Source organism: Apus apus, chromosome 1 (assembly GCF_020740795.1).
Source record: "Apus apus isolate bApuApu2 chromosome 1, bApuApu2.pri.cur, whole genome shotgun sequence".
Taxonomy (NCBI): Eukaryota; Metazoa; Chordata; class Aves; order Apodiformes; family Apodidae; genus Apus; species Apus apus.
The window spans coordinates 174,783,806-174,809,536 of NC_067282.1; the positions used below are offsets into that span (position 1 = coordinate 174,783,806).

Sequence of the window (25,731 nt, forward strand, 5' to 3'; positions counted from 1 at the left end):
GTCTACTTGTTCAAACAGAGGTATTCAAAATGTGGGAGTATAGTTTCATTTTTCATTTTACTCCCTTAATTAACAGTTTTCCTATTACACCTTTAAGAAAGACAACTAATTATGTGATTTTTTTTCATTAAAATAGTAAAAAAGTTCTACTACATGATAATACCATTACTACATGGTATTAGCTTTAGCATGTGGGGTCTTACACCTAGTTTGAAACTAAGGCTAAAAATACAGTGATGCTCATGTGCAGCAGGGAATGCTATAAATGCCAGAAATATACATACATATTTCCATATACATTGTGAAAATTACTATCTTCATCACTTCCATATTATGGGAAAAATTACAAACTGGATGAGTTTTTACTTTCTTACTATAAGCAAGCACATTTCCTTTAAAAGGAACTAATGCTCACCTGATTTGGATCGAATTTGAGCTGCTGTTTTTGAGCAAGAAAACATCCAATCTCTGTACTTAAAAAAAATCTGTTGGGTTTTTTACATTGTAAAAATATTGGAAAACGATGTTTCTATTTACATTGGATAAAATGTCCTGACAGGCACAACTGGGATAGAGACCTCTGTGCTACCTCTCAAGCAGCCTAAAATGGGTATTGCGTTTGATATTCTGTACTAGACCCAGTGAAAACTTAAATTCCTGTCAAACCATGGCCAGAAAGCAGTGGAAGAAGTAGAGATCACCCTGCCTGTAAGAGTCAGGCCTTTTGAAGAAGTCTCATTGATAAAACACTAGCAGAGAAATGCTCCCTCAGCCTTTCGACTAGCTGTGGAAACAGTTTAGCAGGGTCCTTGCAGAGCTGCAGCTGGGCTCGAGCCATGCCACCCTCATAACAATTCTTTTGATTCTGCCTTAACAGATGGTTCCTCTCAGCTCATTGTGTTGGGTCTGTTTATTCTCCTTGGAGAGAAACATGGACCTCTAGGGCCAGCTGCATCTCATCTGACTGGATGTTTAAAAGCACCCCAACTGTACCTCAGCTTCCCCATTGACTGTAAGGACACAGAAATTAAAATCAGGCGGAGATGTATGCACAGCAACCATCTAAAACAGGTACTCAGGATCCCTTTTCTTCACTCCAAGGAGGGCAGATGTCACAGTGAGGTTGGCAGAAGAGGGAAGAACACAGCCTGAGCCAGAAGCCAGCCACACTATCCGTGAGGTCCTGTTGTGGACCTGCAACCTTCTCCATGATCTGTTTTCTCAGGTTGCCTTAATATTCTTGCTGTCATAACTTTCACAATTACATTTCAGACACAGGTCTCTGTCTTTTACTCTGTCTCTCCTCTGTGCTTTTCTCCTTGACCCTGAATATTTGGTGAGTTGTTTGAGTGACTAGAAGGAGAGTGGGGCTGGGAGGCAGCCAGGGTTTGTTACAGGATGGAAAACTAAGCTAAAAAGTGCTCATGTCCTTTAGCATCACTTGTGTATAACTGCGTAAGGTTCAGCTGTCTGTGTTCTCCTCTTCACATTCTGCCTGGGTTATGTCTAATTGAAAAAAAGTGGCTCTTCAGGGCAGGGACTGCTCAGTCCTTTTTTTTTTCTTATGCTCTACATAGGATTTAGATAAATATTAAATTGTAATAGTAAGATGGCAAAGCTGCCCTTTACAATTATGTGATTATTTTTCACAGCATTGAGAATGGGTTTCCAGACTCAATTGTTTTTTTTATTGTTGCTAAACACAGTAATAATGCTACCACTCAGAGGGACAGAAAATGCCTGTATTCAAAAATTAGATGGGACTTCATCAGTCCTCTTAGAAATTGCTTAATAATAAGCATGTTTTGTTTTGTTTTGTTCTAATTTTACCAGCTTGTTGCTAAAGCTTGGTAAGTTAGAAAAAAATCTGTAAAAGAGACAACACTATTTAAAAGAATTTCTAGGAACATGTAATTCTAAAGCATACTTCAGTCAAAGGATCATTATCCTTATTGTCTTTATTTGTGATTCAATACTTTGCTTTCTCAAATTTATTGCATTAGCAATGAAATGATGCTAGAACTACAATGTGATTAAAACATGTCAATATAGTTGCACAGTCCAAGTAACTTAAAATAAATGAATTAGTCCGTCACACAAATATCACTCAAAATGCAATTAAAAAGAGCATCTTGCTTTGCATTGCAAAAATTTGAAATAGTACTCAGGCCAGGCTAGTTCAAATAAAATTCTTTCCTATATTCAGCAAGTTCAAGGTCAAAGTATGGAAACTTCATTTTTCAAAGCTGAAAGGATGATTTAACAATTATTTGGTGTAAAGGCAACTCTGCTTATCTACCCTGCATACAATATCAAATTCAGTAAAGCTTGATACATCATGTATTTTCATTCACACTTTCATTACAGCCCTGTGAAGTATAGTCATTTATTATACATTCTCCTGAATGTTTTTGAAACAGCAAACAAAATGTAAAATGCTAAGGAAGAAAAAAGAAAGCATCAGAAATCTCACTAGAAAAACAGTATTCCCTTTTTTGTCCTCCCTGTTCTAACCTTGAACAGCTGTGAGCACTGAACAGCAGTGGACACTGGAAAATAAAACCGGACTGTAGGAATTTATGCAGCTTTAACGTCCTAGTACAGCAGTGATAAATTCCGAGTGTCACCACAGTGTCACCTCTATGATAATGCCTCAAGCAATAGATAGCTTGTTAAAGAGAACTAAGTGTCTCAGAAATGGTCTTTGCCAGCAAATCTGGTTGGTAATATATTGCAGAGAAAGGATCCGTAAGTTCTCAAATTCTTTGCTAAACTTCAGTTCAGTAGTCTAACATGTTTAGAACTAATAGCAAAACTCACTCAGGCCTTCGATGCTCCTTTTTGCTTGCCCCTGCCCAAATGACCTAATTCTTGATAGAGCATTAGTCAAGTTATTCACACAAAGCTCGAATCACAGACAAATGCAAAGGTTAGAGCACAGCATCATATGAAGGAGGTTTTTGGCCACATACTTGTAACCCAGATTCCTTTCTTAACAGCTCAATTCAAAGGCATATATATAGCCTGACTATAGAGAATCATCTCCTCAGTAAACATTACTAGAAAAAGGTAATACAGTACAATAACCTGTCATCAAAGTATGGAGACCTTAATGTGAAATTGGAAAATGGAATCTTAATAGTAAATACTAATTTTCACCTATTAAAATGCTACAATATGTGTATAACTAATATTGTAAATGATTGAAATATGGAAGTATTTCTTTCTTGTTTGGGTGGATTTCTCTCATCTCTCTAACAGAAGCTTTGAATTTACAAAACAGCTTCCTTCTGTTGCTTTTTCTGATGTCAGTTTTGCAGAAAACACCTTCTCATTTGGAAAGTCACGCAGTTCTTACCTGGTAGTCTAAGAAGATAAATCAGCAATGTTTTCACAATAAAAGGCCAGCAGGCTTTTTGCAAAGTCACTGAGAATGATGTCATAAAATGCCTCTATAATAGTAATGGCAAACTAAACATTTCTTTACCTTTCTGTACTTTTAGCTAAACACCATTTGATCCGGAGGAAATAGAGTGACTAGGCAGCCTCAGCAGCTTGAATGAAACATTAGGAAAGTGTACCTGCATGACAATCAGAAGGTCAAACACCAAGATGAAAGAAGCCAAGAAGGCTCTTGAGACCTCATCACTTGGCAGAAATCCACGATTCAGCTTGTCCCAGCTGATCCAGTCAGTAGTGATGACAAGCACAACTACAGAGGTCAGAGTAAACAGAACAGTCCTGCAAGAGAAAAAAAAAATAGTTCAGAGTGAATATGATAGTAATGAAGATGCATCATTCTATTTTATCTGTCTTCTAATGGTTAACTAGTGCTTTTTCAGTACTATTCTGCTGATGAAAAAAGATTGAAGAAAATTAAGTGTACAAACAAATCACTTAATTCAAAATAGGAAAGCAGTCAGCTGTATCCTTAGTAAAAAGAAATTCAGTAGCTACTACTGAGCATGTTGCAAAATTAGGTTGGAGTGTATCATTCTTGTCCTTTGTTCCATAGAAAAACAATTAAGTAAAAGAAGAAAGAAGTAAACTATAATAATGTACCAAGGACTGTATGATCTAGGCCAAATTCAAATGAACAATATTTGAGAGAACATTTTCTAAGGCATCAAAGACATTAGAACCTTTGAAAAGTCCTTTCTCAGCTTTAGGAGCTATAGGACACCAGCTGTGAAGCCTAATTTTTACATAGTAACACATCTGTATTAAATTTTTGTTGTACTAAATTAATTTTTAATAGATTCTGGGGCTTGCAGGTTTTGCTTTGTGTCTCCTACAATGTTCTTTGTACAAGTTTTCAAAATATCTCATGGTATTTCTGAGAAAGTCAGCAAAGAATGAATTACAAAAGTAACAGAGCTTCCATATGAACACTGTGAGAATTCCAGAAGACTTATTTGGCTAATTCATACAATTTTGCAATATGGTGTTTAATAAAACATCTTTCTAAGCTATCCCCCTAAAATAGCTCTGCATCATTTCCAGCAGCACTTTGGTGATATCCTTCAGAGTTGGCAGGAATGACTGATTGAATTCATGGTTCCATAGAAGAGAGCAAATTTAGCTGGTGATTTAAGGAGAAACAAGGCTTCTCCCAGAAGCCATAGCTGTCAGTAAATCTGTGCTATAATAGGGGCATATCAACATCTGAATGCACACACGCTGCTAAATAATTGTGACAGGGTGGAGTTTTTTCTACTGCAATGAAGTCTCATTATTCTCAGCTACTGAGAGCTGTAAAACAAATTGAAGAAAATTTCCCATGGCACCTTGAAATGGGGTAAATGTTCAGAAGAGTAAAAAAAAAATCTGTACACCAGTAGTCACAGGCTACCAGTTTGCAGGCACTTAATTTTATACATCACCCTTGGCTGTGTCTGTGTAGGAAGGAAAAACAAATATGCACATAACCAGGAGTGTACACAGGTGGACTCCTAAACATCATTCTTCTGTGGCATGATGGGCTGTAATTCTTCACAATTTAATGAGACACAAAATTACTTGATTGCTACCATTTTTACCTTTGAACATTTATTTTTATTCTTAATAAATAAATTTAGTTATATTCAACACTGTGATTGGTACCATAACAGTATCCCTTGAGTGTATTACCAGCATCCAGGCCAGAAAGAAAGGAATGAGGCATCAGACCTAAGGGATATTTAAGCCTGCTTATCTCCAAAACATTTGCTTAGCAACCATCTCACCAGTTAGTACCTGCACCTGCCAGACTTTTCTACAAGCTCCATTTTGGCAAGTACCCAGAATGGTTTACTCTGGAAAGGCAATTTATTACAGTTCTTCCCTCATGCATTGTCTCTTGAGACCCACAGAGGTGGTTTGCTCCACCTATTTCACCTTCCTAGCTGAAGTTCACATGGAGGTAAATGTTCTCATTTTATCTAAGTTCTCCAGAAAGAATGCAGTGCTTGTCTGCCAGCCCATGTAAGGTGCCCCGGCCACCAGGTACAACAATCTTCCTTGTCCTCTTTCTGAGGAACCCATGCCCCCTGGGGCATGGAGAGTTTAGAACTCTAATTCATGTCTATGTCATTAGCTATGGGAACCATGTACCCAGAAGTTAAGCTCAACACTCTTCCGCTTCAGTCCTCTTGAATTATGCACTTGTAGTTTGGAGCAAGCGTTCAAAACATGGAAGGTCAGAATTTGGCATGTATGCAAGCAAAGGCGTGTCGTGTCACCCTAACCTGAAGAGAAATCACTAGACAGCACTGGGGGGGGTGTTCTGCCTCTGCTGAAATGAGACTGGAAATCACTGGTAGCCTACAGGCACGCTACTTTTCTGCTGCCTGCCAGATCTTTGTGGGACCCCAGCAGCAAAATAAAGGCTGAAATCTTACTGTTCTTTTAAGAACAGAGAGCTGAGACCCCTTCTTGCTTCCAAAGATGAAAGAAGGAGCCGCCACCACCGCACCAGGCCTCTCGCTGCCACCCGAGCCCGCCCAGCCCAGCTGAACCAGGAGCCACCGCAGCAGCAGGAGCCGAGCAGGGCCACATCGTGCCTCTGCCCAGCCCACAGAGAGCAGCACAGCCAAGCTGAGAGCAGCAAAACTGAGCCCAGCCCAGCTGAGAGCAGCACAGCGCTGGAGCCCAGCCGACCAAGCTGAGACCGCTGCCCCGAAGGAGTCGCCACACATGCGGTGCGTGCCTGCTGCCCGCCAACCCACGAGCTGCCACTACTGCCACCTTCTAATGGGTGCATTAGAAAGGGTGTGGTTAGTAGGTCAAGAGAGGTTCTCCTCCCCCTCTATTCTGCATTGGCGAGGCCACATCCGGAGTATTGTGTCCTGTTCTGGGCCCCTCAGTTCAAGAAGGACAGGGAACTGCTGGAAAGAGTCCAGCGCAGAGCCACAAAGATGATGAAGGGAGTAGAACATCTCCCTTATGAGGAAAGGCTGAGGGAGCTGGGGCTCTTTAGTTTGGAGAAAAGGAGACTGAGGGGTGACCTCACTGATGTTTATAAATACGTAAAGGGAGAGTGTCAGGAAGATGGAGTTAAGCTTTTTTCCGTGATGACCAGTGATAGGACAAGGAGTAATGGATGCAAATTGGAGCATAGGAGGTTCAAGGTGAATATCACAAAAAATTTTTTTACTGTGAGAGTGACAGAGCACTGGAACAGGCTGCCCAGAGAGGTTGTGGAGTCTCCTTCACTGGAGACACTCAAAACCCGCCTGGATGCATTCCTGTGTGATGTACTCTAGGAGACCCTGCTCTGGCAGGGGGGTTGGACTAGATGATCTTTCGAGGTCCCTTCCAACCCCTATGATTCTATGATTCTATGATTCTGCTGCCTTCAACGTGTCAGGAGTGTAAGAACCTCATCCACAAATCTTCTCTGCTCTCCTATCTTTCTACAGAGTTCACTCCCCATTCTCACACACACAACAGTGACTCCAATGGGGGGGAACTGCGACGCGCACTAAATCACCTCCCTTCCTCATAACAATCCTTTTCCTATCATTTGCACCTTATCAGTGGCTCATATTGCAGTTATATATTTGTACACCTCTGTTTAGTTCATAAAATATCAGCACATATAAACTCCTCACTCAGTGTCCTCATTCCCTTTTTGAGCAGAAGTGTGTACTACCGGGGGGGGGGGGGGGGGGGTGGGGGGGGGGGGGGGGGGGTGTTTGACAGGTATCAAATAAAGCCTAAGGGAGAGGGGTTAACCACTCAAATACCCCCTTGTTCTGTTTCTGAACCCTTACAAGTACCACAAAACCATTTCTAGGACATTCCCTCCTGAACTAAGCCAGCAGTACCTTGAGCTCCATATAGCCACATTGTCAGGAAACAGTCTGTGTTACTTGTCTGTACTGAGTTAAAAGCTTAACAAAACTGAATTTGTTCCTGGAAAGATAAAGACAAGCTAATAAATGTATACAAGTTCACAAAAACATTTAATGTTGAAAACAAGAACTGTTTCAAATCTGAATTTCCTGATTCTTCATGTCCAAATCAGCATGGCAAAATGTACTGAGCAAAAATTCTGGTCTATGATTGGACCTCATTTCTCTGACTGTCACGTAGTGAAAGCAAAGTTTTTCACTGCTCAGAGATCAAATACAATTCTTTGCACCACTATACATAAGGGGAAGATAACGCTGCCTTCAATTTACCAGTGACTTTGAGCTCCTCATTGTTAGAGCTATTTATAATTTTCTTCCACCTTGCATGACCCTCTGCCAAATCTTTTATGAAACTGCAGCTTTGATGATCAGATAGCAAGAGGTCTGCTAAGACTGACCGAAGAGATGAAAGACTAACTTTGGCTATTTTCCTCATCTTTATTTTGTCTTTTCCAAGAGGCAAAAAGCAGCATCTTGCCCTTTGACTACACCATTTGTACAAAAAAGTCCTACCTGTACTTAGTCAAGAGTAGCTCTTAGCTTTGTATGACATAGAGAACTTTTCATCATAGTTTCACACATAATTGCCACTAAGCCATCTTACTTTAAAACTGTTAAAAATAACTAATAAGCATTCCAGGTGTTTCTTAATACTATGTACATTTGGAACAGAAGGACATATTAATAAAGATATTAGACAATAAATTCTGTATTCCTATTATTGCTCATTAAGGGAATGAACATAGAAAATAAAATACATAATTTATATGTGAACTTACTAAATAAAGAAAATTAACTAGCATATAGTTTAGGTATGTTTAAACTTGATAAAACCACCTAGCAGTTAATAAGCATTCATCAAAACTTTCAGCTTCAGATGGTGTTGTAGGACACAGAAATGCAATTCCAATCAATGTTTTATAAATTATTGTTTATGTTTTTGGTTGTGGTGGTTTATAATGTCAATTTTTCATTAACATGCCAAAATAGATAAAAACACCCCATGAACACAGACACAGAAAAGGAGGAAAAAATTTTACTGCACTTGATATTTAAAATTCTTTCCAGTCCTCAGTAAAGTGAGATCATCCATCAAGTTCAACAGTTTCCATCATTTTTAGTCCCAGAATCAGCAATGGCCAAACACCTTCCCACAGTGTACAATACCTGTACAGAACAATGCTAGTGCAGGTGCTTATATGCAAATACCAACACTTTTTCTTTCACTTGCTTTATTTAAGAAGGGTTCTGTTATGAAATCTGTCATAAACGGCAACTCTAAAGCCATTTAAAATAAAATATTTAGTATGCCTGTTGCTTGGTGTCAGCACCACTTCTGCAACTGATCAAGTGTAAAGGACATATGTTCTGTTGGTGAGAAGCATCTGGGTTGTCTGGAGCAGCATGGCTTCTAACCTCACATTGGCCACTGCTCTCCTGTCCTGGGCTGGGACTGTGCAGTGAAGGGAGACAGAGCAAAGACTCAAGAGCTCTGCCTTTATCAGCAGCTACTGCAGTGCAACAGGGTAGTGTGGTGCCATAGAGTGACACAGCTGATGTTGAGGACCCTGTACTCACAGTGTTTGTGGGCTGAACTGAGCACCCATCGCTAACTGCAGCTCACTGGGTGAGATCCCATAGAGCAGTTTCCACTACAGCTGCACTCAGAAGAAATTTCACTTGTGCACCTCAAGACCAATCCCTGCTGGGAACCAAAGGGCAGGTGGAGAGATGACTGCGAGATCCACTTCAGAATTGCACTGCTGAACTGCTAGTAGAGACACACCCCAGGAGAAGTTACACACAACAAGTACCTAGAAATATCTGGAAAATCAATTCCTCTGGATCTCTTTTATTAACATACTGTGCTTGTTCCCCTGATAGGGACAAATATGTGGTAGCAATATGGAGTAATACTACTGCCAGATTTCAGAGCACCACACTCCCCACAGCATGCCCCACAGGCATAAATAAGTGGGAGAAAATAAATTAATGTAGATTACCATAAAAAAAAAAAGTTCAATGCCAATTAGAAGAAAATTTGTTTTAATTCAAACTTTGTACTGCATTATCTTTTTAAAAAACTTGCCATCACAATATTGTATTTCTGACTTCTATCCTACAGTAGGAAGTAATGGGTAAGTAATTCAGTATTTGCCAGTAACTGCCAGTTCCAAAATACCTGTTCTGAAATGGCAAGATCTGCTATACTGTCTGTTTCAAATAGGGAATAGCAAAGGGAACACTATGTTGGGACTTGCTCATAAATGCTTATCAACAGCAAATATTGCACATTCCCAGGTAAGTCTTCTAGTTGTCATAATTCTGCCTGTTGACGTGAAGAAACCAGCAACCACTGAGTATATAGGACACTCTGAGTTTGGCAAAACTGGACTTTTTTATTCTGCATTTTTATACATTCGTTTTACTTAGAAAAATGAAAAAAAAAAAAACATTTTTGCAAATGTAAACAGCACTAGTTTATTTTTTCCAGTTGTATCAGTTTGTCAAAGAAAGGATATTGCCTCTACCAAAAAGCTTACTTTACTTCTATCCTTTGACTGCAACAGTTGCAGTTTTGTTAATGTATCAATATGATTCCAGAGCTATTTGGGGTTTTTCCACAAAGATTTGTATAAAGTCTGAAATTATATTTATGTTAATGCACAGAGCAAACATTTCACTATGTTTCATGTAATAAAATGAATAAGATCAGGTAATGTAATCACATGGTGAAATATTAGAATTCTAGAGAGCATAATTTTTTTATTATAGGTAAAAGCATCTTTGAGTTTCCTTTTGCCACACCATTAATTTACTAAAATGAAAGCGTTATCTATTTCAAACAGCAGCTCATTTAAATTAAACTCATCAGCTATAAGCTTTAAGTTTCAAATGCCTTTTCCTATCTGTGACACAGAAAAGGAAAAACAGTTTAAAAGGGTTTGTGGTCTTGCTTGTAAAAACATTTTCAGACACCTATCATATGCAAGGTAGTATAGGACTCACGTGAGTTACATTCAAGAATCTCTACTCCATGTTAAACTCCCAAAGTTAGAACTTAATTGCTTAACTCTGGTAGAAAGCATTTTGAAAAAAACCCACAATTCTAGGTAAGGTAAAGGGAATCAATTTTTTTCTGGTTCACTTTCAGATGGATACATCACTTACTCTGTCAACAGCACAGGTGTTAGAAGACAGCTGGCTTGAGAAACAGCAGAAACAAGATTTTCAAAAATGTTTTCAGAGCATCAAATGTGCCTTAGGATAGACTTGCCTGGCAATTTGTCAGTGGCAATGGTTTATATCAGGACAAAGAGCATTCCAACACATGGAATTTTCCTGTGAAAGGCCTGACTTCTGTAATGTGAGGTATGTTGTGTCAGAACTGGGCATGATTCCTGCACCTCTCTGTGATCAAGTAGACAGGAGGTAGGGCAGCATCTCAGCTACACAAGATGAGAAAAACAGACCAGGGGCCAATACATATTCTGTGTGATTTAACCAGGTTTTTGAATATGAGTCTTAAAGAGACCATCTGACTGCCATAATAATCAGGCTTTTGGATGCTACATGGCACCATTTGTTCAAACTCTCAAGTTGGAGCTGCTCAATTTTGTATAAACAAGTCAACACTAGTACAAATCTTTGGATACAGATTTCCCACACTGAAATGAGTGTCTTAGTGGCCAGTTATGAAGACTTTATGTTGTTCACAGTTCCTGGTAAGAGTGGGGTAAAGGCTTGCTGTTCACCATAGTGGGAAGACATGGGATCATATGCCAAAACACACATAACAGGGAGTTTGGCTTCCCATGTTTCCAGCATCCCAGTAAATGTCACAGGAACTGGTTATGAGAAGAAAACATTTTTTGGCCTTCTTTTCTCCATTATCATGAAGTACTCCATAAAGTCTTAAATTCATTGCAATGTAGAATGGGGAAAAGCTTTTGAAAAGAAAAAAAACCCATGTCTTTATATTTATAAGGCAATTTCCATTTCAAATGCATTTAGATGGTAATCGAAATGCTACCCTAAGAGCCTAAAATTAGGCTCTTCAGAAGTATATCAGGAGCTAGAGGTATATCCCAATACCTCCTTGAAACATGCCATTAAATTCTAGGTTTAGAAAGCAAGAGCCTATGTGTGGATTTAACACCACATTTTCAAGCCTACCTTTGATCTGGGTTATACGCATTTCTAGATAGTTGGTGTAAGACAAACTGATTTTCAGAAGACCCAATTAACAACAAGGAAGTCAGAATGGCAGTAAAAATAAATTAATTCATAAACCAGTTTTTTTCATCAATAAATAACATTATTAATTATTTCCCAGTTATTTAATTTACTAGCGTTGTTTGTATTCACAATTTATTTCACAATTAATGAAACTTTAGCTGTAGACAACACTCTGAATGTTTTTGTCAGGATATTATAGACTCGTATTGCTTTTCTGCATTTAAAATATTACAGATTTTTCCCAAATCATATGTGAAGTTTGCTACATTTTGGCTAGAGCCAAGAAACAAACTGATCATTAATTTTTTTAACGCAGAGTATTTTTACATATGGTTTCATTTAGTACACTTAAAACATTTTATAAGGAGTCCAGATTCAGCCAAAAAGTTAACCATAGATCTTTTTTTGATAGAAATCTACACATGAGCTAACATACATAAGTCTCTCATTTCAGTCAACCAGGATGTAGTGTGAGTTTGGTTGCCTCAACTATGCATTCAGTGTGATTTGGGCCACTGTGAAGTACCTTGGTTGGCCTCCAGACCCTGCAGTAGGTCTTCTCTGGGTCCTATGTCATGTCTACCAGGCCTGTGCACTTTTTCAGTACCTTAAAACATTCCAAATTGTAGTCAATGCTTATGTTTAGGCACCTTAATTTCACCTTTGTTCAGACAGTGGCATTTGGAAAATTATTCAGGTGACTAAATGCAAGTTTCTACTTAGGGAAAGCTGAATGACCATCATCTGCATTGGTCAGAGCTCCACCTGAGCCAGCTGTAGCAGGAGCTGTCATGTCAATAGCTAGACAATAGCTGTGTTCTGGACTAGATAGCTGTAGTAGCTATGTAGTAGTTTGAAGGAAAAAGAAATTTCTCATTATTTTAGGTTTCATACACCACAGTATCTATGAGATGTAACTTGTCATTCATCAAGATGTGTCTTTTACAATTACATTTGTGCAAATCCTGTCAAAGTAGAATATAATTACAATTGCTTTGAACTCTATTTAATACTTTTTTTCCAAACCACTTTAAAGAAATGCAGACTTTTTCATCTAACAAGTTGATTATATTTTGGTTAAATATATTTCCAAAATAACTCCAACTAACACACAAAAAACATCCAGAAAGTTTTACATCTTGCCTCTTGACCAATCCATTTTTATGTCAAAAATCTTCCAAAGAGTATCAATCTTACCTTAGTAGGAAAAGGGCATCAGTAGACAGCAAGATGAGCATGAGCTGGGCATGTGTGCCGGCAGCAAAGAGGTCCCACCAATGTCTGAGGCTTTAGTAACAGGAGCATGGCCAGGAGATCAAGGGAAATAATTATTTCCCTCTATTCCAAACTTATTAGACCATATCCATAATTTCACAGCCAGTTTTTGGCCCCTAGTACACAAAAAGCACCAATAAACTAAAGTGGAGGTCCTCAAGCTGTTTGGGGGCTGAAGCATTTGTCCTGTGAGGAGAGGCTGAAGGACATGGGTGAGTTCAGCCTGGAGAAAAGGTGGCTCTGGGAGCACCCAGCAGCTGCGACCCAGTTCCTCTGGGGAGGTCAGCATGAACATGGAGCCAGCCTCTTCATAGAAATGAATGACAGGATGACAAAAGACAATGTGTATGTTGAAGCAAGAGAGATTCAGACCAGGTATAAGGAAAAACTCTTTCCAATGAGGACCATGAAGCAGTGGAAGAGGCTGTCCAGAGAGGCTGTGCATTCTCCATCCCTGCAGGTTTTTGAGACTTAACTGGATAAAGCTTTGAGCAACCTGGTCTCAGCTCAGAGCTAATTCTGCTTTGAGAAGGAGACTATAGACCTCCTGAGATCCTGAACTTCAGCTGGAATTATACTGTGATCGTATGCCCCTATGATATTATCCCTTCAATAAAAGAATCCTAGTAGTCAAGCATGTAAGTTACACATTTATGACTTTAACATTTATGAAGGAAACATGACCTTATCATCCAATCCTGTTTGCCTACAAAAGAAAGTGAACACGAACATCAATGGTACTAGCCTCCAACAATAAAAAGTACTACAATTCCTCCTGAAAAAAAATAATCTATGCAATCAAAACAGAAGGGATTTTTCTGTCTTAGGACTTCTAATTTTCAGCTCACACTGTTGGTCCAACTAGGACTTTATAAATGCAAACAATCAAAACTTCACTTGGCATTTACAGTAATTGTAACATACTTTTTGTAGATGCTTCAAGAAGGATATATACCAACTCAGAAGTCTCTCAGGAAACAAAAGTTAATATGTATGTTCTTCCAGAAGTTGAGCAAGTTCCAGTTCCAGGCTGACACGTCTTCTTAGAAGACACATGGAGTACTGTGTCCAGTTCTGGAGCCCCCAACATAAGAACATGGAACTCCTGGAGAAAGTCCAGAGGAAGGCCACAAAGATGAACAAAGGCCTGGAGCACCTCTCCTGTGAGGACAGGCTGAGAGATCTGGGGCTGTTCAGCTTGGTGAAGAGAAGGCTCTGGGGGACCTTATGTGGCCTTCCAGTACTTGAAGAGGCCTACAGGAAAACTGAGGAGGGAATTTTCACATGGGCTTGTAGTGAGAGGACAAGAGGTAATGGATCAAAATTGGAAGATGCATATTCTCTTTTTTCAGTGATAGATGAAAACCAAGAACTTCTGAGAAGCAAGAAGCACCAAAGAACATGAGAACTGTTATGGCTGAATTCACTAAGATGTCCAGGTTAAACTTTGAGCTTCCCAGGAAATGGTTATCCTTCTCAAAAAGGAACTTTTCTATATTTCAGAAAATAACCCTGTGTTGTACTAGTTTGGATCAGAAATTCCTTCCCACAGAAAAGAAACATTTCTCAATGCAAGTTTAATCAAAAGTGATGCATTTCTGAATGTTTCTGTTTTCTTAAAAAAAAAAAAAAAAAAAAAAAAGTTTTGTTGCAGGATTCCCAAAAAGGTGTAAGCAAAGGTCCTTCTACTCCTTCAACTCCTAATGTCCTAACAAGTATGACTCAGATGTGAAGATGCTCACAATCTGCCGCACAATTACAGTCCCATGTAACTGTACATTAGGATAAAGCAGCTGTTGTGGTTTACTCTCATTTTCTGTCTCTTCCCTGTTTGGTCTTAAACTTGCTTCTTCCTCTTGATCTGTCCATTTGACCTGACTTCAGTCTGCATTAATTTTAATGTGGTCCATAACCTGTAACATGACCTCCTTGACCCTAATATCTGACAGTATTTTGGTGATCTTGGATTCAAACAAATGACTATTTGGAAGGGGTGAGTGACTGGATGCCTGGTTGTTACTGGCTAGGTCTACACTGCAAAATTTTTTGGTGCCTGACATGGGGCTTAAGGAATTTGAGACAAGTATAACAATTAACTTCTCGCATACTCTTCTCTTCTGGATCTCCTTTAGGGCTATAACCATCTTGCAGAAAAGTATTAAAGAGTCAATATACAACATCCCATCTCTTACACATATCCAACAAGGTAGCTCTTTCATCAGAGCCAGGCTACAAACTGGGGATAGCCCTTTTCTCTTGCCCAAGGAATAGGTAAGCTGTCTCAAGAAGGGGCCACATGTCGGTCAGATTTAACTTCCAGAGACTCACATACATCAACTTCTGTTTTCCCTCCATGATTATATCAAGCTCCAAGTAGCTTGTGTCAAAGAGACCCTGTGTTTAATAGACATTGTGCTGGCCTTAATTTCACTAAATATATATTCTATGTTTATTATCCTGTTAAACACTTTACCCAACATTGATTGATTTCCCTCCAGTTTTACTGTTATATGATATTTTTCTTCCTGTCAAATAATTCAACATACGTGTTTGACAAGCAAAAAAGCTTACAGGCTGTCTCCTCATCACTTAGATGATTGCTCAATCAGTTTTCAGCAAGCACCTACAGAGAGCAGCTACAAGAATACTTCTGGAAGGTCTATATTTTGCAGTGCCTCGCTTTCTCTCCAAACAGGGAACCTTTCTATTATTGATGAGACTTTGAAAAAAATCAGCATTTCAAATGGATGGATGCACTTGGCTTCTCTGATCAACAACCACTGGAGAGACTAGAACCAGTCAAATTTTTATACCTCTGCGGAGTGAATAACTACACCTGTTTCACAAAGGCTGTAAAATGGAGGACAGCTTTTGAAACTGGATATGGTCTATCACAAAGCTTTGTTTAGTAATTTTGATTCAGTTTTCTCCTATGTCATATATTTATTGTACAGAGATGATGTTAAATGAATTTGGCCAGTTCTTTACTGTGTTTTTTTTTGCTTTATGTTCTTCCTGGGAGGCTTGAAAATAACTGTCATCTCTAGCAAGGAGGCCTTGAAAGATTAATGAGACTTAAAATCATTCCTGGGCCTTTCCAACCATTACTGACAATCTATCACAGAGATTTCTGGGTTGATAACTCCATCAATGTCTACTAAAAAAAGGGAAATCTATTCCATCTGAGGCACTAAGTTCAAGCAGGTCTTCACTTTGTGATGGGGGTATTTTGATGCACTATTTAGGAAAGAATGGCCTTTACATTTAAAACTCTCCAAATATTATTAAATACTACACTAGACCAGCTCTTGCAAGTTTGAAAAGTGTTGAAAAAAACCTATAACCAGTGACTGTTTATATATGCACATCATTCAATATTTAAACATGCCTTCAGAGGTGGTTTGTACAGGATTGCTTGTGGTATGTACAGTAATTGCAGAATGCCACAAGACATCCTTTGCAGCCAGCTCCCCTCAAAGCAAGATGTCCATAGCTCCATTCAGTGTGGGATCTTCTACAGCCCACAGGTTCTTCAGAAAATGCTGCATCATAGGATAAATCTAAACAATGCTTCCATTGACTAATGCTGTTACCAATTTCTCTGTCAATTAAATTATAGTGTCCCTGAATTTGCATAAATTGAAATGCTGGGACATAACATGGTTAATTCTATATAGATTTCTGGAATTACAATTGCATCAAATTGGATTAAAAGACAGGATGTGTGGCTCTGAAATCAATGACACTAGCAAAGGCTCTGTTACCTTACTCAGACAGGAAGAACTGAGCATATTCAGTTTTTTTGTTACAAGGTATAATTCCAGAATGTATTGATCACTTGTTTCTTAAGGGAAAAAAGAAAAGGGTTTTTCATCATTCAGTTTGAAGCATCAAGATTATTTTCTAGCTGGACTTATCATGTGGACAAAGGTCGTCAAATCTTTTTTAGAAGGGTGAGAGTGGAACAGCTTACGATGTCAAGAAGTTTGGAATGAACTATTACCTTATCACAGCTGCTTAACACACTGTGCCAGTGAAGTGTGCCCGCTGTGCTGACAGATTGGCCCACCTTGGAGCTTGCCATCAATTTCATTCAATATAGCTCTGCCCTAGGAGCTCTTTAAAAATGAAATGTTTAAAAACATGTCCAAGAGCTTTCTATTTGTGTTATCATACTTTGTATTTTAGAACACTGATTTGTTAAGCCTGTTCTTTTTGTAACCCAAGGCTTGCTAGTGATCGTTTAGCTTTGGTTGATTTATTACTGAAAAATTTAATAAAATATACTGAACTGAAATGCTTCTTTAATATTTGGGTTGTTTTATGATATAGACAAACTGGATGCCAAAGCGGAGTCTTATTCGTGCTAATGTTGCAAAGAGAATGGTAAAACTGAACTCTGATGCGTAGCAGATGTCCTAATGAGCACAAACCATGTCAATAAGCATTCCTGAAACAATCCAAAGCCCAGACCTCAGGTAGCATCATCTGTGCCATGTTCATGCAATCGGTCTTTGCAAATGGGATAATAATATCTTCTTTCTCTTTCTGCTCATTCAGAGAGAACCATCCAAGTTGAATCCTGCCTCTCTGAGTTCAAGCAGCTCCGGTTTTGTTCTTGTGCTGGGAATCACCTCACCTTACTGCAGATGTCCAAATAGCATGAATGATCTTAAAAATTAAAATTATTAAACTCAGGTGGTAAATTGAATGATAGTGTTAAAAAGTAGTGCTTCATGTCTCCTAATATTGTTTCACTTCTCACTATTTCCAAACTGATCAGAAAACCCAAAACCAAACATACTAAGATAGCTTGACAAGATGGACAGATAGTTAAAATATGTTAAATTTTCACATGGTTCAGGGAAGGAATTTATCATAGAATCATATTACAGAACTATAGAACGGTTTGGGTTGGAAGGGACCTTAAAGACCATCTAGTTTCAACTGCCCTGCATGAGCAGGGACACCTCCTGCTAGATCAGGTTGCTCAGAGGCCCATCCAACCTGGCCTTGAACATTTCCAGGGATGGGGCTTCCACAACTTCCCTGGGCAACCTGTTTCAGTGTCTCATCACGCTCACACTAATGAATTTCCTCCTAATGTCTAACCTAAATCTCCCCTCTTCCATTACCCTATCACTACAGGCCTTGTAAAAAGTCCCTTCCCAGCTTTCCTGGGACCCTTCAGGTGCTGGAAGGCCACATGAGTTCTCCCTGGAGCCTTCTCCAGGTTAAACAATTCCAACTCTTTCAGCCTGTCTTCATAGGAGAGGTGTTCCAGCCCTCTGATCGTCTTTGTGGCCCTCCTCTGGACTTGATCTAAATTCTCCATGTCCTTCTCATGTCAGGGGCTCCAGAACTGGACACAGTACTCCAGGTGGGGTCTAATAAGAGTGAAGTAGAGGTGGAGAATCACCTCTCTTAACCTGATGGCCACTCTTCTTTTGATGCAGCCCAAGATATGGTTGGCCTTCTGGGCTGTGAACATACATTGCTGGTTCATGTTGAGCTTCTCATCAACCCACACCCCCAAGTCCTTCTCCTCCGGCTGTTTTCAATCCATTCTCCACCCAACCTGTATTCATTGGTGGGACTGCCCCGACCCAAGTGCAGGACCTTGCACTTGGCCTTATTGAGCTTCATGAGGTTGGCATGACAAAACTTTATCTTGTGTCATAAGCTAGGATCCAAAGTCCATAGTCAGGGAATTATATTTAAATGGTCTGATTTTCTGGAGTATCACTAGCCCCACATATCTCATTTGGCCAAATTCAAGAGATATTTTTTAATATATTTAGATGCTTAAAACATAAGTACAGGACAGTAAATCCTAATTGTAAAGGTATGAATATTTGGGCTATGACTTGTTTTCCTGAAAGGGTAAAGCATTTCTCACATGTTTCACTTCCTTAGTACGCATATCTAGATCTTAGTGTCACCTTCTGTTATTACTCTAATAGCAATAGCAAGCTATTGTGAGGCATAACCTGCTGTGACAAGAGGCAGTTTAGAACACCATTCTACAAATGGTAAGCATGCAGTTCCTTCTAGCACTCATAAATCCAGAGAATTTACAACATATAATAAGAAACAATCCAATCAGGTTTCTGATACAAAAATCATAAGGATATGCATCTTAAGAATATTATTAATCAAAATAGGAAAAATAAATCTTTAAGAAAAACAACAAGCCAACAGTAAAACTCAGTAAATGGAAGTGGAAACAAACAAACAAACAAACAAAAATCACAGAAAGAAATGTAACACCCAGAACCAGAATTTAGTTTATCAAATAATCAAAAGAAATTCATCATCACTGTGAAGAAAGAAATATAGAAGCTGCAAGTGGGAAATATTATCAAAGGTGAGGAAAGAAAGTGTTCAAGACTTAACTAATCAAACAGCATTCCTGCCATTGCATGCTTTAGAAATTTCTTTTGTGTGGATACCATGGAGCTTACTCCGTACTGCAGGGAAAAATGTACCCTACAACTAACTGAAAAAAAGCTGCCAATATCTAAAAGAGTATTAGCATTTTGTTAAAGACTACTAGGCTTTTACAATTGATTTAAAAAAATGAAGTTTAGGTGCTTACTTCAATATATTTACGCAGGTGTTCTTTTTCCCCGGAAAAAGTCAATCACCTTGATGGTTTAAGTGAGTATCAAAAGCCATTTATCACAACTGTTTGCAAGCACAGAGGTTTCCTTAAATTTTACAAAATCACCAAGATTGCTTACCCTGTGCCTGAACTGAAGCTCTAAAATTAATTCTGCTTCTTTAGAAAATTATATGTTTTGGGGGCTCTCCCATAATATATTGCTGGCATCTCCAGTAGCAGGGATCATATTAACACCACATATTTTTCATAAGCATTGTTGATATTATTAGCAGTTACAGATTTAAGGATGCATGTAAACATATTTGGAGCTTTGAGGCCTTGTAACTCCACTGCATTCAATAAAGTAATTACAGTGCCACTAAAAAGTTTCAATAACAGCCTTGAAACTAGTTAAAGAAGCAAAAGCATGTTTCTGGCTTTAGCTCAGTTTTTCCATTACACAAATGGCTTTGCTTCACTGTGCCATTATCCACCAGTAGTGCATGCCATTACTGGAACACAAGCTCTCACTCCACTAATGTTATCACTTAAAGAACATATTAACATACTGGTGTTTTCATGCAGGAGATATCCATACATCTTCTACAAGTAATTAAAGTAATCCTTTTAAAAGGCTGTCTGCTAAGTTCCTTTGCCAATAGCTCTAAGCTCAGTTATATGACAATCCCACTTACTTCTTAGTGTATTAATTGATAACAGATGAATCAGGCAATATGCTGGTGCTCTCTGATCTGCGACAAGACAGAACTGAGACCCAGCAAAAGAAAAAAACTCTCTTTATAAAGCCCCAAATAGGTTGGTTTTATTTATTACTGAAAACAATAGAGAAAGCAAAGAATTACTGATCCTGAAAATAGCATGTGTTCTTTTATACATTTTGCAAGGAATGAAAATTATCAGGAAATATAACCACTAACTTGTTAAAGAGCTCCAGCATTCATGATGATATTAAAAAAAACAGCCTCTAGTTATAATACACGCATCTTTTCTTTAAGGATAAAAGCAGTGATATGAAGGTATGGGATACAGGCTGCATCATAAAATACCCTAATATGAAGACCTAATAATGACAGCATATTCCAGCTAAGAAGCTTTGCTAATTACTCAAACACTGAATTAATTCCAAAGTCTACTTCCCATACTGTGAATTATGTCAAATCTATTCATGAATAAAACCTGTTAACCTGAATACTAACACTGCACTTTTCTACTACAGAGTCTACTCCTTGCTCCTGAGATGGTGATTAAAAATAGCAACTGTCACTGTATCTGTCAGTCAGCAGATACATAGCGGATGCAGGAGGCAGTGTGCAGAAGTGGTTTTGGCCCATCAAGCAGCAATACACAGAAAGGCTGTGAATAAATTACACCAAAAATATAAGCCTCAGGCTGATGTGTTTGAACTTCACTGCAAACATTCTTCATACATATTTAATTCCTCCATTGAGACTGTGACTGTTCTGGAGATGTTCCAGGCATTATTTCCATTCCATTAGTACGCTTGCAGTATTTGTACTCCTTAACCCAAAATGATTGATTCCATAAATGTCTTCCCACTTACTGACCTGAACACTAATTGAGGTTGTGTATAGATTAAAAGACAGTGTATGCTTCTTGAAACCAGCCAAAATATATTGCAGTCACTGTAATATCTTGTGGCACAGGAAAAACTGGCACCACTAACTGAAGACACCAAAATCCCGTTTCACAGAAATCTTTCAGGTAGGAAGAGCTGGAAATTGTACATTGGGTTGAAAAACACTACTAAACAACACTAAACAGAAGTTTAATTCTAAGTGCAAAGCCCCACCTTTCTGAAACATAACATCATCATTCTTTGAAATAATATTATCACATACCAGATGCTCTTGTAAATTAATTTCCTTTGGGAGAAAGTATAAATTTTTTACATTCTATAAAAATAAAACTAAAGAAGCTCAGTCAATTTTAACAATTCAGCTGCACACAAGGAGAAAAGTTAAATGTTTTTAAGGCCTTTTCAAAGCAAGATGTGACATCATAGGGAGACATCAAAATGGGTGACATCATAATTCGAGACATCATAATGGGAAACATCATAAAGGGAGACTTCATAATGGGAGACAAAATAAAGGGAGAAGTCATAATGGGAGATGCCATAAAGCAAGATGTCATAACAGAAGATGGCATAATGGGTGACATCATAAAGGGGGATGTACTAAATGGAGACATCATAATGGGTGACGTCACAATGATCAGTGACGTCACAATGGAAGACGTCTTCATGGGAGACATCAAAATGGACAACTTCATAAAGGGAGACAGAGACTTCATAATGGTAGACGTCATAATGGTAGACGTCAGAAAGAAATATGTTGTAAAGGGAGACGTCTTAATCATAGATGTCATAAAGGGAAATGTCAGAAATGGAGACATCATAATGGAAGATGTCATAATGGGCAACATCATAAAGGGAGACATCATAATGGGTTACATCAAGATAGTGTTGTAAAGTATAAGTTATTCTACTATGAATAAAAAAAAAATATCTGTTCAAGTATGATTAAATTACAGCAGCTCAACTCTTAAGTAAGCCATCCTGAGAAAACAATCCTGAGTATCTCCATAAGCACTGTCTGGCACCTGGGTTAACCTGAAAACTATGAACAGTCTTAAAACTGTAGTACTTAAGATATTAAAACTCAAATCAACCATATCACAGCTTGAATGAAAAATGGCAACATTCACAATACAATTCCTTGTAAGAGAGGTATGTTCACCCAGCTTCATCAAGCTGAACACTTAAATTCATATTATATTATAAAGTATAGAAGCATGAGTATGTTCAACTTCATGTGAGAGAATAATGCAGAGAATCTTAGGCAAGAAATGTGGGCCTGCCTTTGAGAGAAGTTTCATCCTGACAACTAAAGCTCTAGAAATGACATTGCCATTGCATGTGCTGTTTTCCTCCGGATTTTCTACATGAAACTTATTCAAATTAAAGATTATTGTTTCCCACCTAAATTCTAGCTCTTTCAAATCAATATATAATTTAAAATTCAAATAAGATATTTCCAGCTTGTTTACTGTCATTGAAAACATTCCTCACCCTATCTCCTCACCCAAGACCTATGCTTCCTGCACTATGCCAACTGACCTTGAATATTGCAATAGATGAGGTCAGGTCAAAGCAAGCCAATAACTGGAATCTGAACATCTATCAAAGGCCATTTTTTTGCTGACATGCGACTTTTGTGTGCAAATATGTGTCTGTAGATGAGGGATTTAATACATCTCTGTGCCATGTTTCATTTTAATATTGGAATTCCAGACAGGAGCCCCCCCCAGAGCAGAGAGTTCACTTACTCTTGGGCTGTAAATTGCTGGCACAATGGAGGGCCCAAGTGACAGCATTTTGAATAGCTGTTTGCTTTTTGAAAATACAGCCATGAGTTGTTTAGAGAAAACCAATTTACTGAAAGTTTTAAATGTACTATTGTTCTAGTTTGGTTTGGTGGGTATTTTGGTAGCGTGGGAAGGGCCACAGGATTGGCTCTGGTAAGAAGCTGAGAAGCTCCCCCTGCCCCAAAAACCCAGACAAAGAGCCATTAGAGGGACAACAGAGGCGCCTCTGCGATTAACATACGAAAGAATCAACATAACACCTGAGCAGAGAAGCACTTCGTGGAGAAGAGCTGTGCTGGAGGAGGAAAGTGGTGCTGGTGGTTGGTGAGGAAGAACAGGAAGAAGGTTCCCAAGCAGAAGTTTCCCTGGAACCCATGGCAAGATGGCACTCACGGACCCATGAACCCATGCACTCATGGAGGAGCATGGTGGAACATTCTCTGAAGGTGCCAGGAGGGGTGAACTTGGCCAGTGGACTTGGATTTTGTGGCCAGAGGATTTGCTGCCTGTGGACTCTGATTGCGCAGCTGTGGAAGACCCCGGCGCCAGGTGAGTTTGTTCCCGAAGCAGCCCGTGACTCTGTGGGAAGCCCAGGCTGGAGCAGCTCTGGACCTCGTGGGAAGGACTCATGAAGGAGAGGTTTGTGGAGGACTCTCTCCCATGGGAGGGATCCCGTGGGGAAGCAGGGAAGGACTGTAAGGAATACTTTTTCCTGAGGATGACGTGGCAAGAACTACCAGCCTGTGAACTGACTCTAAACCCCATCCCCTGTCCCCCTGTGCTGCTGGGGGGAAGGAGGGAGAGAAACCGGGAACAAAGTGATTTGGGCCTGGGAAGAAGGGAAGGATGGGGCAACATATGCAAGTACTGCTTTTTGTGTTGTCTGTGTCTTGTGTGTGTTTGATTAGTGTGAAATTAAATTATTATTTTTTGCCCAAGTTGAGTCTGTTTTGCCCCAGACCTTAATCAGCGAAGAACCCTCCTTGCCCTTTGTCTCGACCCATGAGATTTGTCCTCCTCATCCCAGAGTGTGTGTGTGGGGTGGTGGGGAGTTGAGTGAGCAGCCAGGGGGTTGTTCCTTTGTTGTCGTGTTGTCCCAAACCACGACAACTATTTGTTTCATTTTATAGTACAGACACCTCAGGGCAGTTCATTATTTAAAGTTCCAACAATAATGTATAAATTCACATAAAAACTAAAACCAACTCATTAAAATGAAAAGTAACTAACAAACCACAACAAGAAAGAGAAGAAAAAGAAAAAGGCATCCTGCTCATTTTACACATCATGCAATTCCCCAATGATTGAAAAAGCAGAAGGGCCAAGGAGCTTGTGCTGGAGCTAACACAGTCGTAGTCTCAAAGCGAACATTTGTTCAGCACTGGGAGAAAGCTGTATGTGTTATCTTTAATATAAGAAATGCCTTATTTTTACTTTCCACATCTTTGATGAAACAAAACCAGACATAGCACTAAATTGAAATGAAAACCTCCTCCATTTTAATTTAATATTTCTTGGCCTTTGTCCTCTACCTTCCCAACTTAATGAAATTAAACTCAATTTGCTCTATGGCAGAACTAGTTGATTCTGGTAGGATGTGTAAAAAAGAAATGGGAAGCAGTGAACCAGAGTATGAGGAATAAAGCTTGAAAACACATGGGCCTTTCTCAAGGCTGAAGAGTTTTATTTCCAACTGTTGTCACCGTCTTTGCCTTACACCTTCAGTCATCACAGACACAAAGGGCTGCTGCCTTTTCCACTGAAATCCAGAAAGATTTATTCTTTCTCTACATGAGCATCAATGTACCCAGACAATCAGTAATACAGAGCAAATAACAGTAAACTGCAGTCAAAATGTATTTTATTCAAGGAAAAGTTCATTCATATCAGTAAGTTAAGAACCTGAAAAGATGGGAAATGTTTGGTACTAAATGATTAGTATCTTTGCTTATACACTGTTTACTGAAGCTCTTGACTTTGATTAGTCAGTACGACAAATTCATTATGTTCATCAGGAATTAATTCCTGCTACACAAAGTAGCTGACATATGCATGGTCTGAGATTTAACTATTGTATCTATTGTTGTAAGGACTTAACTGCTAACATGACCTTTTTATGTTGTTAAAAAAAAATAAATCCAGAAAAGATGCTCAAGTATCAAAACATACATTATGAAACCAAGAGCCCTGCAGGGCACCTTTTTTTAACAACCTTTTGTTGTGATTTTATTGACAATTTAATCTACCCTTTGTTTTAGGTGTTGCTTTTTCTATTACCATGATTACAGACAGGCAACATGCGATTAGTCAAAATAAAACTATAAGCACAACAATCCCATTGTGTTACCCAGTCTAAAAAAGGTATTTTAAAGCTGAATGTCTTCATTAAGATAGCTGTCAGCAAATTGCTTTAATTTCACAACCTTAAACATTTTTTTAGAAGTAGAAAAGCAAGAAACAGAAGAAATGCTTCTTACATCTAAATGGAGGGTTTATGCAAGGACTAATTCATCATATGTACAGTCATGTCTACAGTTGTATTAAGCACATCTTGAAATACTTGTTTTAATTAAGTTGTCATTTTTACTGAAATGGCTCTATTCTGATAGAGGCCAATGGGGTACAAGAACCTGAAGAGGAAGGAATAGGACAGGGGAGGAAGACTGGCAGCATTTAAATAATTTCCTGCTCCACATTTAAGTCCAATCTTCGCAAAAGAGTCTCATCAGTTTTCTGTTAGTCCTAAATAACTGTACTTGGATGTAATATGCTATTTTTTTCCTTCTTTTAAAGCAGCACCAATTAGAAAGT

General features: G+C 38.8%; 1 protein-coding gene across 5 annotated transcripts in view; it reads right to left on the reverse strand.

The window, feature by feature from the left end:
• Window positions 1-25,731, reverse strand: part of TMEM117 (transmembrane protein 117) — a 219,234-nt gene that overhangs the window by 36,810 nt on the left and 156,693 nt on the right. For all 5 annotated transcript variants that reach the window (XM_051641503.1, XM_051641476.1, XM_051641495.1 and 2 more), the window contains one exon: window positions 3,582-3,741. In XM_051641503.1, the coding sequence (XP_051497463.1) occupies window positions 3,582-3,741 (160 nt within the window). The remainder of the gene's footprint in view (window positions 1-3,581; window positions 3,742-25,731) is intronic.